Source organism: Thamnophis sirtalis, unplaced genomic scaffold (genome assembly GCF_051295495.1).
Source record: "Thamnophis sirtalis isolate CommonGarterSnake01/CBP01778 unplaced genomic scaffold, rThaSir2_p1.2 scaffold_2, whole genome shotgun sequence".
NCBI lineage: Eukaryota > Metazoa > Chordata > Lepidosauria > Squamata > Natricidae > Thamnophis > Thamnophis sirtalis.
Window position 1 is genome coordinate 138,420,312 of NW_028261382.1, and position 21,400 is coordinate 138,441,711.

Genomic DNA, 21,400 nt, shown 5'->3' on the forward strand with positions numbered 1-21,400 from the left:
TACTGTAACAAGATGCTACAACATTGCCCCTCATTACTATAATTTATGATTTATTGAAAACTTTACAATGTGACAACAGCTATCAAAGATATACAAGATAGCATTATAAAATGTACATGTAATATTTATAATAAATAAAACTAGAATATGAATCAAAAATTAAATAGAGAATTAATTTAAATTTTCAGAGAGTTTATTTGTGAATCAGCACTTGAAATTAGAATCCATGCAAGTTATGAAGTATATCACATTAGTGTATATGTAGACAAAAATAATAAAGGGAAATCCATATGAAAAAGGAACTAAAATGCAATGTTTTCATAAGACTTATGAAATTATATAATTTTGATAGAACATTTAAGAATAGTTGTGGGAATCAGATAGATTTAATTTAAAAGGTGGTTAAAAACCCCTTGATTTTTAGTAATCTGTCCAATTATTCATATAAGATCATAAAACAGAAAATGGCTTTGCTAAAGCAGACAACAAATAGTCATTATTGCCAGCCTAATGCAGTGATTCAAACTTTTCTTTCAGTAGAAATGTTTTTCTTTATCATGCAATATCAAAAGTTTTTCTTTAATTTTCCACCCCTTCAATGTGCTTGTATGGTGACAAACCAGAAAAAGATTTTTCTCTTAAAGTTTTGTTGTAACAAATTCACAGCAGAACATGGCTCAAAGATGCGTTTCCTAATTCTTATGTCTGGTTGCCTGCACTAGATGGCGCCAGTTAGTCAGCCTCAAATCTCTAGGGGAAAAAATCAGACCCTCCCGTTTGAAATCATGTATACCTCCTCCTTCAAAAGATTTATTACTACGAAACAGCATTAGTAGTTCTTTTATCTGCAGCTTTAGAACAAATAAAATTTGTTCCAATTTTTGGAAGAAATTTCCATCTGAGTTCAGTTCAAGTGGGAAGAAAGATATTGGAAACATGAAAGCTGCTTGGAAAGATGGCTTAATGGTGGACAGGACCACATAGGTTTGAGATCCTGGACAAAAAGAAAAAGCACATGAGTGGGAGAGAGAGAGAGAGAGATTTATATCTTCTTTTGGGCCCCTCCTTGGAGCTTCCTGTTCCTGTGTAACAAATATATTCTGATTGGTTGTCAGACTCCCATGGGCCTATGCAGGGATAATTTTGTATGGTCTTGAGTCCCAATCTTGGTTGAAACTTGTTGGGTGATGTAATCTTCCCAGGTGCCATGTGGTGAGTTCTGTTGCTAGATGGATAGAGGGCTAGTCCTATCTTTGTTGGATCTTGGGTGAGGACATTTGCTTATGAATAGACCTAGCTATCTCTTTATCTCTTAAGTACTGACATCTGCTGTGGGCTATTGAAGAGGGTGGGGGCTATTAAGAGTGAGTCTGCTTTCTGCCTAAAAACATGTTTCTCCATTTCTCATCCAGGGAAATATAATATTCTGCCTTTTTAATATTTCCTATACTATCTCATTCTTCTAAGAAAGGAGTGGGTGCTAATTTCCTACACAATATTGCCTTTCTTGCTTTCTATTCTGTTGCGATATTAGATTATGGGTGGTTCTGATTCTAGTTGTATTGGCCCTCTTAAGTAAAACCATTGGTTAAAGCAGGGGTACTCAACCTTTTTATACCTACCACCCACTTTTGTATTTCTGCTAGTAGTAAATTTTTCTAACCGCCCACCAGTTCCACAGTAATGGTGATTTATAAAGTAGGGAAGTAACTTTACTTTATAAAATTTATAAAGCAGAGTTACAGCAAACGCCTACTGCCCACCATGAAAGCTGGAACGCCCACTAGTGGGCGGTAGGGACTGGTTGACTACCACTGGGTTAAAGTCTGGGTCTTTTCTGTTCTCCTCCTTTCTGAATGACAAGAAAGCACCTGCCAATTTCAGAACTACAGCTGATCCATGGAGTGGATGACATGGCCAATAAAGTAAGAGATCCTCTCCCACTTTATCTACTCCCAGTCCTAACTACAGATAGCTCCTCCCATACTCACATCCCTGGTTGCCAATCTGGACATGCTTGTTTTGACTGCCAGGTCTCTAACATAAGTTTGCTCTGGCTGTTCATCAGTTATTAACTGGAAGTGCAGGGGATTGCCAATATAGTAGCATCCAGCTACAGTACCTTATGCTCTTTCTTCCAGGAAGAGAAAATGGCAGTAGAGGAGAGTGTCTGTATCAGCCACAAGAAACCAAGTGTTGCTGGGCTGACCTAGTACAAAAGGGCATCCTTTAAATGCTGCCATGAATAACTGCTAGCTTATGGGGAAACTATTTTAAAACAGAAACAATTAAGTTAAACAACTTAAGCCTGTCTCAGTCATGATCTGGATGTGAGATGAAAATAACATTATAGCAGACATGTTCATGACATACCTCATGTCCCATTCACGTGGGAACATATTACAAGAGTAGTAATAATCAGTTTGACTTAACATCTTGGACTCTCCTATATAAAGGTGAATAAATAGGGTTTTAGCTTTAGCAACAGCTATGTAGTACATATGTTTTGTTTCTACAGGGAGGCCATTCTAGATAATTAGTGCTCTAGCCATTTTTTCAGGCAGAAGTCTGAGTGGCTGCTTCTTTGAATTTATCCTCCTGAATGTGATACAAGATACATGAAACAAACTTGACCAAGAATCCAGATACACCATAGAAAAAACAACTTACAATAAACAAACTATTTGTTGCTGAAGCAGCTGCGCTGCAGGCCATCTGACTTCACCTTCAGTCTGCTCCAATGCATAAATATATGCATTATATGGAACAGTCAGTCCCCAACCCTATCAAATCCATGTGAAGCCCACCAAATCTTCTGAGGGGAAGGGTGACTGGTACCTAATTCAGAATTCCTATCCACGATTGGTTTCTCTATAACTTTCTATAACTCTACAATTCTCTATAACTCAACAATAATGCAAAACCAGTAGTGGTCCTAAACTCCATCCCAGCTGGCATACCTAGAGGAATGCCATGGCAGATGGTTAAAAATGCTTCTGAAAAGTACAAAACCTCAAGAGTTCTGTCTCCTTTCTAGATCTCAGGATGAGTCTCCTGTCAAGATGACCAAAAGATTGGAAGAGATACATGCATCCACATTAATTCTAAAAAAAAAAGCTTCAAAGGGGAAAAAGAAAAAAAATGTGTTCCAAATCCCACATTCATATAAAAATGAACACTAGATTTTCCTTCTGTGTACTGTATTTCTTAATTATTTACAGAATTGCATAGAAATTTATTGCTCCCTCTAGTGGAAATTCTGAATGCTTAGGTTTTTATAGTTTGATATTTTTTTTTAATAATTTCACATGGTAAAATAGAAAATTTGGTAGGATAAATAAAAAGTTTGGGATATTATTTAACATTCTTTCCTTGATCCTTATTTAGGCACTGTATTTCAGTCTACATCAAACAATCCCATTCTAGGAATATATAATATATCTCTGAATCTTATTGTTTGGAAAGACAGGTATTAGGTATTAGTTAGAGAACATAATTTCCTTTTTATTCAGATAATTCATCTACAGCTCTTTCTTTCCCTTATAAAAAAGTTATTGAAGCTTAATGAACTTAGGCTGCAACTACTTTGTATAATAGGCCAATAGTATACAACAGATTTCTACCAACATTTATTTCCTTTGTGCTAGGACTGGGGATGAAATCTAGAAAGTGAAAACAAATTTCTTTTTGCAAGACATAGGAATGGAATTGGACAGGACTTCAGATTCACAGGCAAATAGATGTCTGAGAGCATGCAAGCATATGCCTGCAACTCCCTCAGCCAAATCCATCTTTTCCTGAGATCATGCTGCAATGGTAGAGAACAGCTGCATAATTCCATGGAAAGGTCCAGCTGCCTTAAGGAGCTGCAGGTGAATGGTTAGACAATGTCTAACCGGGTTTGGAATGGCGACCGGGCTTTTTCGCTCCATGCAAACTTGGCGAAAAAGCACCGGGAAGCCTCCAAACGGACCGCAAAATTTTTGGAAAGAGTCCCTGGGAGAGTCTAAGACCTGCGGAACCCAAAGGACCCGAAGAAATCCGGAGGCTTAGCGTTTCCCCACAGCGGCAGCCTGGGTTGTCCAGCTGTGTGAGGACGGCGGCGACGGCGGTGCGCGGCGGCGATAGCGGCGCGCGGACGTTCGGCGTCTCCCCTTACCACCTTACCACCTAGGATTTCTGGAAGCCCCTGGTGCTGCCTGGTGAGCCCCCTGGCCATTTATCTGCTGGCCCCTGGTCCTATTAGTCGCCCCTGAGCAGCGGAACAGCAGCTGCTGGAGTTAGAAGGAAAGCGTGGAGGAAAGCGTGGAGGGAAAGATGGCGGCGCCAAACAGCTGACTCACAACATTTACATCTTTACATCTTCCTGTTCTGGCCAGCCTGTTTGACCTTGCTGGAGCCGAGTGATTGTGACTGTGACTGTGAGCCCTGGTGACTAGTGAGCTGAGAGGGGTTAATTTTCAACTTAGCTTTTCATCTTAAAGAAGGGGGCTGTCGGAGGCTGCATTGAAACTGCGGAGTGACGGATTGAATGGTTGTGTTTGCTGCCGTCCCAGACGCCCCCCCCCTCCCCTCGGATCTATCTTTGCTCACCTTACTATCTGTTACCTATCCTACTATTTATTATCTGCTGCCTTCTCCTGCGGCCCCCAGGAAAGACCTGGCCGTCCTAGGCTGACTGGTGTGCTTACCCGGGCAGGGAAGAGGACAATCTTTGAACTGGGCCCTGCGTCGTTGTAGCCTCCTCCGGACTTTGCTCCCGGCTTACTTAACCATTAGGAGGAGTAGGATTGTGGCTGAGCTGGCAGGGAGCGATAGAGGATGGCGGCTGCAGTGGCGAGGACTGAGCCCCGAAAACACCAGTACTTTTCCCTCCATCTGCTAGAGTGGCACAAGTCAGCCTCGAACTCTGGCCCCCTACATTGGGGCCCTTATCCATCTTTAGGAAAGAGACTTTTGAATATACAGCCCGCTAACCTTCACCAGCGGGGTAAGACTACATGGTTGCCGCCTATGAATTTTGGATCTTCACATTCAATCCTGCTTGTATACAGCCACCTTATATATTACGCACTTTTGACTTGGTGGCCAAGGACATCTCCCCAGGACATAAGAAGGGAGAGGAGCGGATCACCGCTTCCTCCACTGTTTCCATATTTACTATACATTATAATTGCGCAATTTTAAAATGGTATGTTGAGTGTATGGGAGTTGGCTGGAATTGAATGAATGGCCCACTTTTATTAATTGTTACTATTGTATTTTTATATGTTTTAAATATTACGTGGGAATTGTTAGAGTGGATAAATGAGAATGTTTGATTCGGAGGGCCTGCCCGGGAAGGCGGGGGTGGTTGGGGGGACTACTGTCACGGGAGTGGGTCGGAGCATTACGGTCATTACGGGGAGGGGCAGATATGGCGGGGACTTTAGGGCTGGCCATTACCGGGGAAGGAGGGTTCGCTACATCACAGAGATCCCTCCTTCCGGCCCTATGAGCCCCACTCCAAGACCAGATGGCGCGAGTAGTCAGGACCCTGGTCTCAGGCTGTTGTCGCTAAATGCCAGGTCTGTTGTACACAAAGCTCCTCTCATCCGGGACTTAATTGTTGACGAGAGGGCAGACCTGGCATGTATTACTGAAACCTGGCTGGGCACAGAAGGAGGAGTCCCCCTTGTAGAGATGTGCCCAGAGGGATTTCAGGTGCTTCATCAGCCGAGAGCCCAGGGAAGGGGTGGCGGTGTGGCTATTGTTATCCGGGAGTCTCTGTTACCTCGTAGGGTCCCTGCTCCGGAGCTTGTCGGGTGTGAGTCCCTGCTGATAAAGTTGGACCTCAAGGGTCAAGTGGGTTTGCTGCTAACGTACCTGCCTCCCAACTGCGTTGCAGCATCCCTCCCCTCGCTCCTCGAGTCAGTAGCCGAGCTGGCAGTTGAGTTCCCCAGGCTTATAGTTCTGGGGGACTTCAATTTGCCATCGCTCGGTGAACGCTCTGATGGGGCGCAGGAGTTCATGGCTTCCATGACAGCCATGGGCTTGACCCAGGTAATTCGGGGCCCAACCCATGCAGCGGGTCACATGCTCGACCTCGTATTCCTCTCGGAGCAGTGGATGTGTGATCTTGGTCTGAGGGGTAATGAGATCATACCCCTGTCGTGGTCAGACCACTGCCTACTGAGGCTTGACTTCCGGAGGCCAAACCCCCACCGTAGGGAGGAGGAACCGACCAGGTGGTTCCGCCCCAGGCGACTTATGGACCCGTTGAGGTTCCAGACGGAGCTTGGGGTCATTCCTGATACTCTCGCCCACAGTTCGGCGGAGACTCTGGTTGCCGCCTGGCATTCGGCGGCATCGGAGTCTCTTGATCGGATTGCGCCACTACGGCCCCTCCGGGTCAGTGGATCCCGGAGGCCTCCTTGGTTCACCGAGGAGCTCCCGGAGAAGAAACGCCGGAGGAGATGCCTAGAGCACCCGTGGAGGTCCGATAAGTCCGAGGCGAACCGAGCACTTCTAACTATCTGCACCAAGGACTATGTCCGAGCATTAAGAACTGCCAAAAGATCATATATTTCTGCCTTGGTTGCGTCCGCCGAGTCACGCCCAGCCGCCCTGTTTAGGATAACCCGCTCCCTCCTTAACAGGAGGGATGCGGGAGACCCCTTGCAGGGTAGGGCTGAGGACTATGCTCAATTCTTGGCGGACAAAGTAGCTCGGTTTCGATCGGACTTGGACTCCACCGCAGTAGATCCAGCCGAGACACAGGAGGACCACTTGGCAAATCATCTCTGGGTTGAGTTCCAGGATGTTGCCTCTGGGGATGTGGACAAGGCCATTCGAGCTGTAAGTGCCTCCACCTGTATTCTGGACCCGTGTCCCTCCTGGCTGGTTGCCAACAGCAGGGAGGTGACACATGGCTGGATCCAGGCGGTCGTGACCGCCTCCCTTCGGGAGGGGCACTTCCCCGCCGTACTTAAAACGGCGGTGGTGAGACCCCTCCTGAAGAAACCATCCTTGGATCCAGCCATTTTAAACAACTTTCGTCCTGTCTCCAACCTCCCCTTTATTGGGAAGGTTGTTGAGAAGGTGGTGGCCTTCCAGCTTCAACGGGCCTTGGAGGAAGCTAGTTATCTTGACCCCTTCCAGTCTGGCTTCAGACCTGGTTACAGCACAGAAACCGCTTTGGTCGCATTGACCGATGATCTCTGGAGGGCCAGAGATGGAGGCTATGCGTCCATCCTGGTTCTCCTTGACCTCTCAGCGGCTTTCGATACCATCGACCATGGTATCCTTCTGCGACGACTGCAGGAGGTGGGAGTGGGAGGCACTGTTTTGCAGTGGTTCTCCTCCTACCTCTCGGACAGGTCGCAGTCGGTGTTGGTCGGGGGGCAGAGATTGTCCCTGAGGCCCCTAACATGTGGGGTGCTGCAGGGTTCGGTCTTATCCCCCCTACTATTTAACATATACATGAAACCGCTGGGCGAGATCATTTGGAGGCACGGGATAAAATACCACCAATATGCGGACGATACGCAACTGTATCTGTCCGCCCCGTGCCAACTCAATGAAGCGGTGGACGTGATGAACCAGGGTCTTGAGGCCGTTAAGAACTGGATGAGCGCTAACAAACTGGTACTCAACCCAGACAAGACCGAGTGGCTGTTGTGCTTCCCTCCCAATAATTTGGCTAATGTACCAACACTTAGGCTGGGGGGTCAAATTTTATACCCCTCAGATAGGGTCCGCAACTTAGGAGTCCTCCTGGACCCACAGCTGACTTTTGACCACCAGCTGTCAGCTGTGACCAGGGGGGCATTTGCCCAGGTTCGCCTGGTCCGCCAGTTGCGGCCCTACCTAGACCGGGAGGCTCTCACAACAGTCACTCGAGCCCTTGTGATCTCTAGGCTGGAATACTGCAATGGGCTCTACATGGGGTTGCCCTTGAAGTGCATCCGGCGACTACAGTTAGTCCAGAATGCAGCCGCGCGAGTGATAGTGGGCGCACCGCGGTTCGCCCACGTTACACCCGTCCTCCGCGAGCTGCACTGGCTACCTGTCGGTCTCTGGGTGTGCTTCAGGGTACTGATGACCACCTTTAAAGCACTCCATGGTAGTGGATCTGGGTACTTGAGAGACCGCCTTCTGCCGATTACCTCCCTTCGACCAATTAGATCGCACAGACTGGGCCTCCTCCGAATCCCATCTGCCAGTCAATGCCGACTGGTGACCACACGGAGGAGAGCCTTTTCTGTTGCAGCTCCGACCCTGTGGAACGATCTCCCCGTTGAGATCCGTACCCTCACCACCATCCAGACCTTCCGCGCAGCCCTCAAGATCTGGCTCTCCCAGCAGGCCTGGGGATAGGTTCCCAATTCACCCGCCCGAGTGTTTGATTGCTGAACGAAAGTTGTGTTTTATTACTTTTCTTTGTTCACATTTTGTTTTGTTTTTTGGTACTGCACCCCCCTCCCTTGTGATTTTAAGCCGCCCTGAGTCCCCTCAGGGAAAAGGGCGGCCTATAAATTTTAATAAATGACTAAATGACTAAATGTCGCAAGTGTCCCTTTGCCTTCAAATCAAATCTAAAGTATGGCACAACTCTAGTAACAGGCAACAAAATTCACCTGTCATCGTGGGCAAAGATAGATTCCTTTCTTTCTTTTTCTTCTTAGATATATTAGACTACAACTTCCATAATTCTCAGCCCACACAGTAAGTTGTAATGTAACAGTTTGGAGGGCAACAGCTTAGAGAAGGCTGCCTAAGGCAAAAGTAGGTGGTGATATTCCAGATAACTCAGTGGGTATGTGGAGTTATTACATAAAGCCAAGACTTGAACTATAAACTGTATTTGTTACATCTATTTGATAGATGAAAACACATCTGATAGACCTTTAAAATATCAGCTGTCAATTTCTTTGATTACTTTGAACCTTTCCTGATAAGTGATAATCAGCTCAAGGTCAAATCTAAGGTGTGCAATCCAATTTTTCACAAAGCTTTTGCTTCAGAGGCAAGCATAGAAATTTTGTACAGAAATAGTTAATTAATAGCTTGCACAGGTTATTTTAGTTCAGTGAAATAAATAGGTGAGCCTGCTGAATCTAAGAGGTGGACCTTCAAAATTGCCTGAACTAGTCTCAGACTAGTATCATTTTTGGAGTTTATTATAGTTATCTGACATGTTGGCTTTGCTTTTGACATGGGTAGCAATGATGATATTGTGTGGTAGTTTGTGGTATTTTCTGGGAGTAAGAAGAAGGTAAGGAAAATTACTTTCAAACATTCTTTCATGAACTGTGATTTTCCTCCCTTTTAATAATATTATAGATTTCTTTTTGAAAAAAAATGTGTTTAAGCTTTTATTAACTAATTGATACAATAATTGATTGTTCATGTGTATACGTATAGGAAAGCATTGTAATAATATATAAATAGATTATTCATATTTTATCATGAATCAGCATTTTATTCAAAGGGTTAGATAAACTTCCCCAAAGTAAACAAAGTATAAATGATATATTTAGCTTGGCACATAGATTTTATTGAATTTGATTTGCAATCGGTCTGAGGCATTCTAATTATTGGAGCTATATTAAGCTTCCAGACTGGATTCAAATCACTGAGTTCTCATCAATTCTCTACTACCTCCTCAGTAGATTTATCACTCAGGGGAGAGCAAAGTCTTCCTAGTAATGGTGAAAGTACCAAGTTATAAATAGTGTTTGCACAGCAGACATCAAGGCAAATTTGACCTTAATTTATGAGGGTTTGATCTCCCAGCTTGTGGGTTGGTTTCTGAACATTTCTTTACTGGGCTGGGTAACATCTTGAGCGGAGTTTAGGGGATCTCATCCTACACCTGAGGTACAGATATTTACCACTATTGCAAATATTAATTTATTTTGTAAATTTACACTCTATGTAAATATGAATATATATATTCCTTTCTTTAGACGTCAAGGGGAGCCACCTTTGGAGAATGGAATGCTTCCATATCTTGGCTGTGCTTTACAGTTTGGGGCCAATCCTCTCAAATTCCTCAGGGAAAGACAAAAGAAGCATGGTCCTACTTTCACATGCCAATTGGCTGGAAAATATGTTCATTTCCTTACAGATCCTTTCTCCTATCATGCAGTGATGCAACAAGGAAGAAACTTGGACTGGAAAAAATTCCATTTTGCAACTTCAGCAAAGGTAGCATTTCAAAAGAATAACTATCGTAATAAAGTTCTTCTTCTGTTAAAGGTGGGCAAGGTGAAGGGCTCAGTTTAAAAACCATGCCACCAAATACTGATTTGTGTGGGGTTTGGGGTTGTTAGCACAATCTAAGGATGCTGTCCTGATATTCTCCAGATTCAAACTTTTAAGTTCAATGGGGTGAAACCAAATTTCACAATAAATATGCTTATTGCTTTGTCTTACTTAGAGTTCAGCCTCTACTTCATTTACAATCTAAAGGACTCTTTCTTAATGTATATCAAAATTGATTTTGATTAATCAATGCCAGCGTGCTTAAAAAGATGAATTACAGGAATACAGATGAATTTATTGTACAATTCCTATGCACTCATTGGGACTAACTTCCAATTATACCTAGAAATTTCACTTTAAATTATTTATTTTCAAAAGACATATAACAATAGCAGAGAAAGCAAGAATATAAATGTCGAATTCTAACTTAGTATCAGTTTAGTGATTGGTCTGACTGATTTAGAGTGTAATTTTGTGCTTCCTTTCCTGATAATATTTGCCCTCAGACCAGTATCAGCTTGATTTATATCTTTCAAATAAAGGCACCAGTTCAGTGTCAAATTTTATCTTCCCACCTCTGTAATTTAGACTACTGTTGAAAAATGCTCCATTTGTCAAAATACATACAATAACAACAAATTATTTGAAGTATAAATTTTCTGCCATAGAGACAATCATTATTATGTTTAATCTGGAAAATAGGTTTTAGATTGGTTTCAGATTTAGTATTTTCTAATATTTTCTCATCCACCATATAAAGCCAATGATGGATGTAAATCCATTTCCTATTGTAGATGAATTTCTGGAGTTTAAATGGTTACTAAATGAGGATTCTAAATGGGCTGTACTCTATCACTCAGAATCTATTAGTAGGCTATATAAGTATACCTCATCCCTATGGTTTTCTTCCCCTTTTAAATTATAGAAAAAATAAAGTACTTTCAATTTCAGATGCCCATTATTATTTAGCTAGACCAGGACATACAACACTCTAAGTCGTGCCATTCAGTTCTTCCTTTAAGATGATTTGTGGTGGGTTAAATGCCATCAAAATAGGATGAGTAGAGGGATGGGACAAGAGATTAGATAACTAATTAGTGGCAATTAACATTCTCAATATTTGGTGGCAGGCCTTTGGACACGCAAGCATTGATCCAAGCGATGGATTCACTACTGAGAATATGCACCATACCATCATAAGAAAATTGCAGGGTAATGCCTTAACATTTCTCAGTGAAACTATGATGGAGAACCTGCATTATGTCATGGTGGAGTCAAGTGCAGAAAAAATGAATCTCAATGACTGGGTCACTGATAAGCTTTATGAATTCTGCTATCGTGTGATGTTTGAATCTGGGTTTTTAACACTTTTTGGTACAGAATTTAATACACATCATGAGAAGGTCCTTGCTTCTAGTCAACAAGCCCAGAGAGCACGTATCCTCAGTACCCTAGAGAACTTCAAGGAATTTGACCAAATCTTCCCAGCTCTTGTAGCTGGTCTTCCAATCCATCTATTTAAAAATGCCTACAGTGCACGAGAGAAGCTAGCTGAGGCTCTGCTCCATGAGAACCTTAAAAAAAGAGAAAACATTTCTGAACTCATTTCTCTCCGTATGTACTTGAATGATACATTGTCCACCTTTGATGATATGGATAAAGCAAAGACACATCTTGCAATCCTGTGGGCATCGCAAGCTAACACAATACCTGCTACATTTTGGAGTTCATTCTATCTTATTAGGTGAGTTCATACCAATAGTGGTCAACAAGAAAAGTATTTCTATTTATTACGGTCAGTTTATTTACTAGTTGATTAAATGGTGATATGAGTAGTAATTGATATGCTGGATGAATATTTTTAAATACATTAATGATATTTGTTAAACATTTTATTCTGCCTGTCTGATTTCAGACACATGATTTATTAGAGCTCTATAGAAAAGGAGTGGCAGAGTCAGAAGACAAATAAAAAAAGGGATCAGCTGAGAATATGGATGTCAAACTCACAGCATCACGTTGCAATCACATGACATTTTACATTTTTTCTCTTCATGGAGCTGGGTTGGGCATGGCCTGCATATGACACATCCGACTCACAGGCCTCCAATTTGACACCCCTGGACTAGAATCATTACTTAGCCACAGAGAAAATCCACAATCCCCTCCACATCTTGATTGCCATTGACCCATTAACTTGACTATAAGTTGAGCATATTTCTGTACATAGGCTTTTAGCAATAAATCAGTTAAATTGGACCTTCACATGTGGACCTGATCTTTTGCACCTGACACCATAACCATGATAGACATGGTTTGTTAAGAAATGAGCAATGCATATGCCCTCAAAACTGGGAAGAATTGAATAACCAGTTCTTTTGCAATTGTACTGCAGGTTATTACTTTGCAAAACACTATTTATATCTTCCATTTTTGTTACAAAGCTTAGGACAGACAGACTGTAAGAAACCAATATTACCTAATGACTTCAAATCAGAACACTCATAAAGCTTATGCTGGACAGAAGTTCAGGATTTGTTCAGGATAATCTGCATTTACCAATTCCATGATGGCCAGGAATCTTTCAGATAACATCTCTGAAGATAAGGAGTCTCATGAAACCAATATTACAAAAGAAAGAGCATTAAAATAAACTCTTTAAAAAGCCATTTATATTTGCTTAAAGTTAGATTGTGTAAGTACCCTGTAACAAATGCTTGCAGCATCCTAATATTTGGCAATAACATTTAAGAGCACTGGTGAGGTAATTCTGATGATACATGTCCCATATTGATTCATTTACCATTAATCTGAGAGAAAATGAATCTCTTACATCTTGGAAAACTGAACTGAATCCTAATAAACATGATTGAATTATTTAATATGCCTTAAGGGTTGTAAAAAAGGCTGAACTCAATAGCATACAATAATTGTGTGACTTGTTTAAGCATAATTGCTTCAGAAATATAAATTTAGTTCTGTTAAAGTTGCAACATGCCAATTTCCAGGTTCTGATGCTTGAGTCTCCAGTACGTAGGATGAAATAACTTCTCAATTGTCTCTTTTTGGAGTATATGAAATTAAAACAAACTTTCAGAATACATTTTGATAGTGGGATCCCTAGAGAGGATATAGACAGAACATTTCCATAAGCAAACTGAGCCATGCAACCACATTTTCATAGCTGAGTCAAGATAGAAATGCTGCAATGTCCATGCTTCCTGTTTTGGTTTTTTAAAGATATGATTATCATGGCAAGGCCTGCCTGAAACTCATCACAACCTGGAGCTGTTTCTGAGGATAGTGCACAATGACTGTAATAACTCATTTTTATTAATGTTCATTGTATGGCTTAGATTAATGTCAGCAAGATGGTCAACACAGATGATTAATAATAAACATTTATATTGTGATTTCACCATGTCTTTCTCTTTCAGGAATCCCAGTGCAATGAAAGCAGCTACAAAAGAGGCTGAAAGAGTGCTAAAAGATGCTGGTGAAAAGATCTGTTCAAGCAGGAAGCCCATTTGGTTGAATCAAAAACAACTAGATGACATGCCTATATTAGGTACGCTTGGTTAACTTTTGCTGAAAAATATGAATTGAACTCCCATCTGTTAGAATTTAGAAACCATTAATCATCAGAACAAATCAGCTGGATAATAGTCTTAGTCCTGCTCTAATGATGAAATATAGTATGCTTGGCTGGAACAACAGTTCATGCATTGGTTTTGGCTTTTTATTTTTACTGGATCAGATTACTTTTGACTTCACTATTGGTACAGTAACACAGTTGTTTATCTTCCATTTAGATGAAAGTTCATTTCTACTCTTTTTACACAGATAGCATTATAAAAGAAGCACTAAGACTCTCCAGTGCATCCATGACAGTCCGAGTTGCAAAGAAAGATTTCATTTTGCAATTGGGCAGCGATTCCTACAATATCCGCAAAGACGACATCATAGCTGTTTATCCCCAGCTGTTGCATCTTGATCCCGAAATTTATCCTGATCCACTGGTGAGTTTTCCAACAAAAAAGTTTGCCTGACTATGAATAGGAAGAAATTATTCTGTATTATAAAACAATTTGGATTTTGCTAAGTGAATTCTCCCACAGATAAAAACTTAATACCCTAGGCAGAATAATATCAGTATTTGTTCAGACTTCACCTTTGTCTCACTATTACCAATAATTAGGTGGATTAATACTTTTCATTCATAATGATATAATTAATCAGTTTAAAAATCATTTCAATAATTATTTCAGTTTTAGTTTCCAAAGACATTATGTTTTACCGATGTTGATAAATTACTGGGAAAGTAATGGATTGAGGTTATTAAGTAAACCATGATCATTGGTAGAAATAAGTAATATACAACACACTACTTGGGATATAGCAAGAAAGTAGTCATAAATATTAGAATTAGATGCCAAATAATCTCTGTTGATAATTTTTATAAAGTCTGCAATACAAAGATAAATACAAATGAAGAAAAATATAAACAGTAAAGAGTAAAGTGCAAAGAAGAAAGAAAAATATCTGCATATATTCTTTCACACCACTTTAAGTATGTCACAGGATAAAAATTTAATAAATAAACAATAGATAGATTGAAAGAAAGTGATTGTTGCTTTTGAATCCATACTCATTAATGATGAAGAGGAAAAACCTTACTCCCTAAAGAATTTCCGAAATAAGTAGAGAGCAGAGAAAAAATATCTATGGACAGTGATAACATTAGAAGTGACAAACTAAATGCAAAAGATCAAGGTTATAGCTACTCATTGGGTAAAAAATAAAATAGGGCTTATTGCTTATTTTGTCATACAAAATTTTTCCCATTCAAACTGCTGTTTTAATTTGATCTGAAATGTTTACATTTTATCCAATGTTTTAAGTGAATGTTGTTTATTATTCTGAAATATATCATCATATTTCATTTATCTGGCTAGTAACATATTCAGCAATTGGTTTCCAAATCATCAGGAAAAAGAATATCATTTGCAACTCTTAAATTATCTTAAGGTTTCTATAGAAATTGTTGAGTTAACAAATACACTGATTTGAATTTTGTTACAGACATTCAAATTTGATCGTTATCTTGGAGAAAATGGAGAAGAAAAAACTTTCTATCGTAATGGTTGCAAACTAAAATATTATTATATGCCATTTGGAACAGGATTGGCAAAATGCCCTGGAAGATGGTTTGCTATTAATGAAATCAAACAATTTCTGACTTTCTTGCTTTTCTATTTTGAAGTGGAACTAATTGACAAGAATGTAAAATGCCCTTCTTTGGATCAATCGCGAGCTGGACTTGGTGTTTTGCAGCCTTCAAATGATATAGAGTTCAAGTACAGATTAAAACTTCCATGAACATAAAGAGAACTATTATATCTTAGCATCAGTCCTCCAAAGAGGTAGAAATATCCATCAAGTAAGGGTATTTCAATATACTAGAAAAAAATGAGACAGTTTGGAGAAACTGCTATCATTGTTTTATATGGTTGTACAGGAAATATTTCCCAATGTAAATCAGATTTCTGGACTGATGCTTGTGAGCGCTAGAGCTACTTCAGTCCACTAAAAGTGCTTGTATTGGTTTTGAGACCAGATCAGAGTAAAGGGAAAAGATGAAAGAATGGTTGACCGTTCGTAACCCCAAAGCCTTCCAGATTGAAGTTAGAGACAAGATTTCTTCACCACATTTTGAAAAGCAGTGGAACAATCTTGCACCATGCTGCCTTTTACGTAAATAAAACTTGCAAACATAAGGTCACGGTTAGACTTTAGAACACTGATAAAATGTGTACAAAACTCATCCTAATACTAGAAGAGTATTTCATACTTTTGGCCCAGCTTTCCTTATGGCTTTTTGTAGATCTATAACATCATTCTAGCTGAAGGTATGGGTATTGTGGGTTTTTGTTTGTTTGTGTATAATTACTGAGTATAGATTTTATTTTCTTCAATAAAATATTGTATTCATCCTGGAAAGCTTTAAGAGTGATTTCTTATTCTTTGGCTTAGACAATTTCCAATGGTAATGACATCCTCTATTACAGAACCAACCAATATGTAACATCTAAAAAGATATTCAGAGAAAAATGTCAGGGGAAAAATAAGAATTCTGGGTCATGAGCAAATAGAAAGTCACTGTCAGTTTACTTACTGATAGACCAAAGTAACCTCACACTATTTTATTCTTTCTCTGGCACAGTCAACAATACTACACAAGCTTCTTAATACATCAAACGGAATACAAGGCGTGCTGCTATTTATTTAACCTGTAATAACCTTCAAAACAAGCAGGCAAAGACTTTTTAACATGAGTGAAGTATGAAAAAAAATAGTCAATAAGGATTCAGGCCCGCAAATGGATTCATATCACTTCTTTTTTTAAAAAAAAAAATAGTACAGTACATAGATGTTCCCAAGTTGCCCTAGCCAACCTCCTTTTCTTAGTCTAACAACTGTTAAAATCAATGCAAGGAGAAATCCCATCCACATGTGTCGCCTATCTCAGAATCAGGGTGAGCGAACGTACTTTTGAAAATAGTGTCTACCTTCAATTAAGATTGCTCCAAGTGTTTGCTATAAGCAAATGCACAGAAGTTAGACAAAGAATTTTTAACATGGAACAGGATAAGTGGAAAAAATAGAAGTGTACAGGTAGTCCTTGACTTACGATCACAATTGAGCCCAAAATGTATGTTGTTAACTGATACATTTAAGTGAGTTTTGCCCCATTTTATGACTTTTGTTGCCACAGTTGTTAAGTGACTCACTGCCGTCAATAAGTTAGCAAACCTGTTGTTAATTGAATTTGACTAACCATTGACTTTGCTTATCAGAAGGTTGCAAAAAGTGATCACATGACCTTGGGACCCAGCAACGATCATAAATATGAACCAGTTGCCAAGCATTTGAATTTTGATCACATGATTATGGGATGCCGCAAAGGTTGTAACTGTGAAAAGCTGTCATAAGTCACATTTTTCAGTGCAGTTGTAACTTTGAATGGTCATTAAATGAATTATTGTAAGCAGTGGTTCTAATTTTTTCCTACCAGTTCACTTGTGCATGTGTGCTCGCTCGTGCATGTGTGCTCGCTTGTGCATGCATGGTCGCTTGTGCATGCGCGCTTGCTCGTGCATGTGCGCTAGCTTGTGCATGCGTGCTTGCTAGTGCATGCAGGCTTGCTCATGCATGCAGGCTTGCTCGTGCATGCACGCTTGCTTGTGCATGCGCAGAAGCATCCGTGAGTGTAGGCCGAGCCTCCCACTGCTGTTATTACCAGTTCTCCTGATCTGGGCCAAACCAGCAGCAACCCACCTCTGATTGTAAATCGAGGACTACCTGTTTAAAGTTATGCATGGCACGGATAAAGTAGCTAGGGAATTCTTTTTTTCCTGCTCTCAACATACTAGGATCTGAGGCCATCCTATAAATTAAAATGGAAGGATTTAAAAGAAAATATAGCTGAGTAGAAGTTATGCTATCACCACGGCATATGTCATAGAGTAGTGGGATTCACTTACCTTCCCCACCAGTTTGCAAATGAGAGCATGAGCGCATGCTCACTTCGCTCACATGCACCACTTTCTGATCATGCGCACCACCTTCTGCGCATGTGCAGAAGGTAGCGCATTACATCGGCGTGGGTGGGCGGGCAGAGCGTCCCGCAGCAGCCACTACCTGCTCACCTGAACTAGAGAGAACTGGCTGAAAAGCACTTCTGGTTGGAGACCACTGATCTAGATGACATCATACTTTCTAACGTACAGTACATTTGATTTATCTTATTCATAATTATAATTCAGCTTCCCTTCAATGCATAATTGCACAAGATTGTCTTCATTCAGATCTAAAACACTGTTTCTATTTTTCCTAATTGAACAAATATTTTTTCTTCCAATTATTTTATTCATGCTCTTTGCCATATATTACTCCTAATTTCCAAGTCATAATCTTCTTTATGCGATGCTCATGGATACTGAGTTCTGCCACCCATCACAGTTTTGATTAACTGGTGTTTTTAGAATCATAGAGAAAGTTGATTACAGCCCCAGTCTTACCTATGCCACATGCAACAATTCCCTGCTAAGTATAAGAAAGGTAGTTTCAAATTTGGGCACATTTTGATCAGTATGCCTTATGCCCAACAAAAGCCAAACTATTCTAGATAAACTCAGTTTTCTAATCTAGTGATTATGTTGCAAGTCAACATCCTGTTGCTCATATCTCACTAAGTAAGATATGCATCCAGAATACTGACTCACTTATGAATTTAAATTATTATGTGGTATATTATATATCATATAGAATGCAACTTAAGAATATAAAGGGTTTTTTTTATCTCTGTCTTTAATACCGTACATTTATAGGGGGACAATAGGAAAGCAAGGCTCAATTTATGCTAGGCTTACAGACTTTCTGAATATCTCCAGCCAGTCAGAGTCACCTTATAGGGGACATTGGCAGCAAAACAATTTAATAAATAAAATAAATAAATACTACTTTCCCTAATCTGATTTCTTACGTATTTTGGAAAGTGTCTGTTTTGGGATATGTTAGATATGCTACATAGTTTTGGGATATGTTAAATATGCTATATATAGTATAGTTATGTATACTACTTTGTATAGATAACTATACAAATTGTTAACTGAATGGCAGATTAAAATATGTTTCTGTTACGTTATGCTAATATTTATAGCATTATAATTTTATTTCTAAATTTATACTGTATTTTTAAATATAAAGGCAACTATAATAATTCAAAAGAGATAGCAGTGTTTTTCACACAAATCTACCGTCATTCAAATCATCAGATTACTTGAAATAGTTCTTTACCCAACACAATCTATATTCACACCCCATGGACGTCAGCACTTCAGCACAAAATAGGATTCTTATTATCCCTGTAGAAAACCTGGAACAACCCATTGGCAGCTTACTCTATAGAACTATAACCAATTTATCTGTACCTAAAATAAACATTTCTTGGAAACGACTGCTAGAAAACATTTAAGAGATTTGGAAATTCATGGTCAAAATAAAAACAACTTTTTTCCCCTCAGAAAAAACTGCAAGCAGTAGATTAGTGTTGATATCAGTATAATGCTTAATTAGCATTGAAACTATTACATCAGAGATTTAATTGCAAATGTGTTCGATCTCACTCTGCAAACAGATTTTTGTTCAACGAAATTAAAGAAGAGGTTGCATAATGGATGTGTTTATACCCCATTGACATAACATCCTTTTTATATAGTTTCCAACACTCTAGACAAATAAATATAATCTCCTTCAATATTATTTATTTGCTCAGCAATTCTCTATATACAGTCCTCTAAATCATTGTTATAACATTGATACGAAATATAATTGAATTTTGTTCAAACAAAATTAATAAATCTAAGCAGAGAGATTATCTCTCATGAACTGAGTATAAAACTGCATTTGAAGAACTAATATATTTGTCAGATATCCTAAATTGAATGGTATTTTATTATCATGATTGTAACTAATAAAAGGGAATAGAAAAAAAAAGAATGAGAAAAAGTGAAAGGGAAAATGTTATATCAATGCATTTGCAGAATTAAAAAGTATATCAATTATAAGATACATAGTAATTATGTATCTTATTAGGATTAACAATATACAAATATATTCTTATATAGGGGGTCTTATGTAGCTAAAATAGCACTGCCAAGCACATATATCAGCAATCTTGGTGAAGTCCTGAGAGTTACAGAAGCAAACATAGCTCCTTAAAACAGCCCTAATGGCTAAGTGAGCATAAAGACATGCCCAATTCACTTGCATGAGTTCCCTAAGAATCTTATAGATTTTCAAAACCACACAGGCTATTTTGCAGGGAAAAGGGCAGTGTTGTAAGGCTCAAAGAGATGTGTAAACTGAAATTAGAAGGAATAAGGCAGGGGTTGGTTCCAGCAGAGACTACTGCCGGATGGCTCAGGTACACGCCGTGCGTGCGTGCTTGATGCATGCTGCGTGCGCAATTGCAATACAATTAAAATTGCTCTGCGCATGCGCAGAAGCAAAAAACAATATAGCGGTGCCTATGACACTGCATAGAGAACCGGATGCCATTGCAGGCCTGGGTCGCTGCCAGTTCCAGCGACGCAGGCCGCCAAGCTACTACTGGTTCGGCCGAACTGGTCCGAACCGGTAGGAACCCACCACTGGAGTAAGGGAACAAATAGGGAATGCTTAAGAAGATGCAACTCAGAGCAGGAGATAGATAAGATATAAGAGGAATACCTGCAATAGTCATTTAAAAGCTGCATAAAAATGTGTGCACTGCAGAAAGAACAAAAGCTTATATTAGAAAGAGTTTCATGGAAACAGTTGTGCATTAAGAAATGTTGTTTACAAACAAACATGTGAAAGGGAAGAGGTAATAATTTCAGTTTTTCCAGGATGAATTCTATGCTTTTGAATAAAAAAATACAAATATTCACAAAAACATTGATACGTTCTATTTTGTGTGAGATCTTAGGCTTCACTTAGCTTTACATCCACAATTGTTTTCTTGAGCCAATTTTATCAACAGCATTTTTGTCCAATAGTATATGTAAACAGGGTTACTTCTGACATAAATATTTCAACAGTCTATTTAAAAGAAATCAATACCATCTCTTCCCACAATACTCTTTCTTATAGATGATTTAACTCACTAATGTCCTGATGGAAACTTGTCCTTTTTATTTAACTAGCTATTTTTTCCTCTTATATCATTCTTTGAAATACGTATTTTGCCTACTACTACAGTATATATCTTTTTTGTGTTTTGTAGTACTGTCACTGCTAAAGAAAATAGCACAAAGCATGTTCTTACTAGATCCATAATATAATGAACCATTCAAGACAAGGGAGTGACCATTCAATCTGAACATATGACATTAAAATGTATTTACAACATCACATTTATTTACAACATTTGCAAAATTATTTAAATTGATGCAGATATTGCAAATTATGTTATTTCAGTACAAATACCAATTAATAGATGGTGCAAATTGATAGAAATAACATATGTTTAAGAAAATTCACCAAATTATTATGGACATAGAGGATCTAATCTGCTATTTTAGGGAGTTGTCTGATTGCAGATTTTCTT

General features: G+C 39.4%; 1 protein-coding gene across 2 annotated transcripts; it reads left to right on the forward strand.

The window, feature by feature from the left end:
* Positions 1 to 3,779: 3,779 nt before the first annotated feature.
* Positions 3,780 to 16,235, forward strand: CYP7A1 (cytochrome P450 family 7 subfamily A member 1). Of its 2 annotated transcripts, none has more exons than XM_087707038.1 (6): positions 3,780 to 3,872; positions 9,951 to 10,191; positions 11,379 to 11,992; positions 13,686 to 13,816; positions 14,092 to 14,267; positions 15,331 to 16,235. In XM_087707038.1, exons 1-6 carry the CDS (start codon positions 3,814 to 3,816, stop codon positions 15,625 to 15,627), a joined length of 1,518 nt encoding a protein of 505 aa, XP_087563164.1. In that variant the 5' UTR covers positions 3,780 to 3,813; the 3' UTR covers positions 15,628 to 16,235. The 2 variants fall into 2 exon arrangements, with proteins under 2 accessions (XP_087563164.1, XP_013931182.2); XM_014075707.2 differs by lacking the exon at positions 3,780 to 3,872 and adding an exon at positions 9,151 to 9,256.
* Positions 16,236 to 21,400: the final 5,165 nt, after the last annotated feature.

What these genes read in the sequence shown, in the direction of transcription:
- CYP7A1 (XM_014075707.2), top strand. Translation starts at nt 9,177, where the DNA reads ATGTTGGCTTTGCTTTTGACATGGGTAGCAATGATGATATTGTGTGGT. An exon ending in ATTTTGCAACTTCAGCAAAG is followed by an intron (nt 10,192 to 11,378) that starts GTAGCATTTCAA and finishes ATTTGGTGGCAG; the next exon opens with GCCTTTGGACACGCAAGCAT. An exon ending in AAATTTATCCTGATCCACTG is followed by an intron (nt 14,268 to 15,330) that starts GTGAGTTTTCCA and finishes ATTTTGTTACAG; the next exon opens with ACATTCAAATTTGATCGTTA.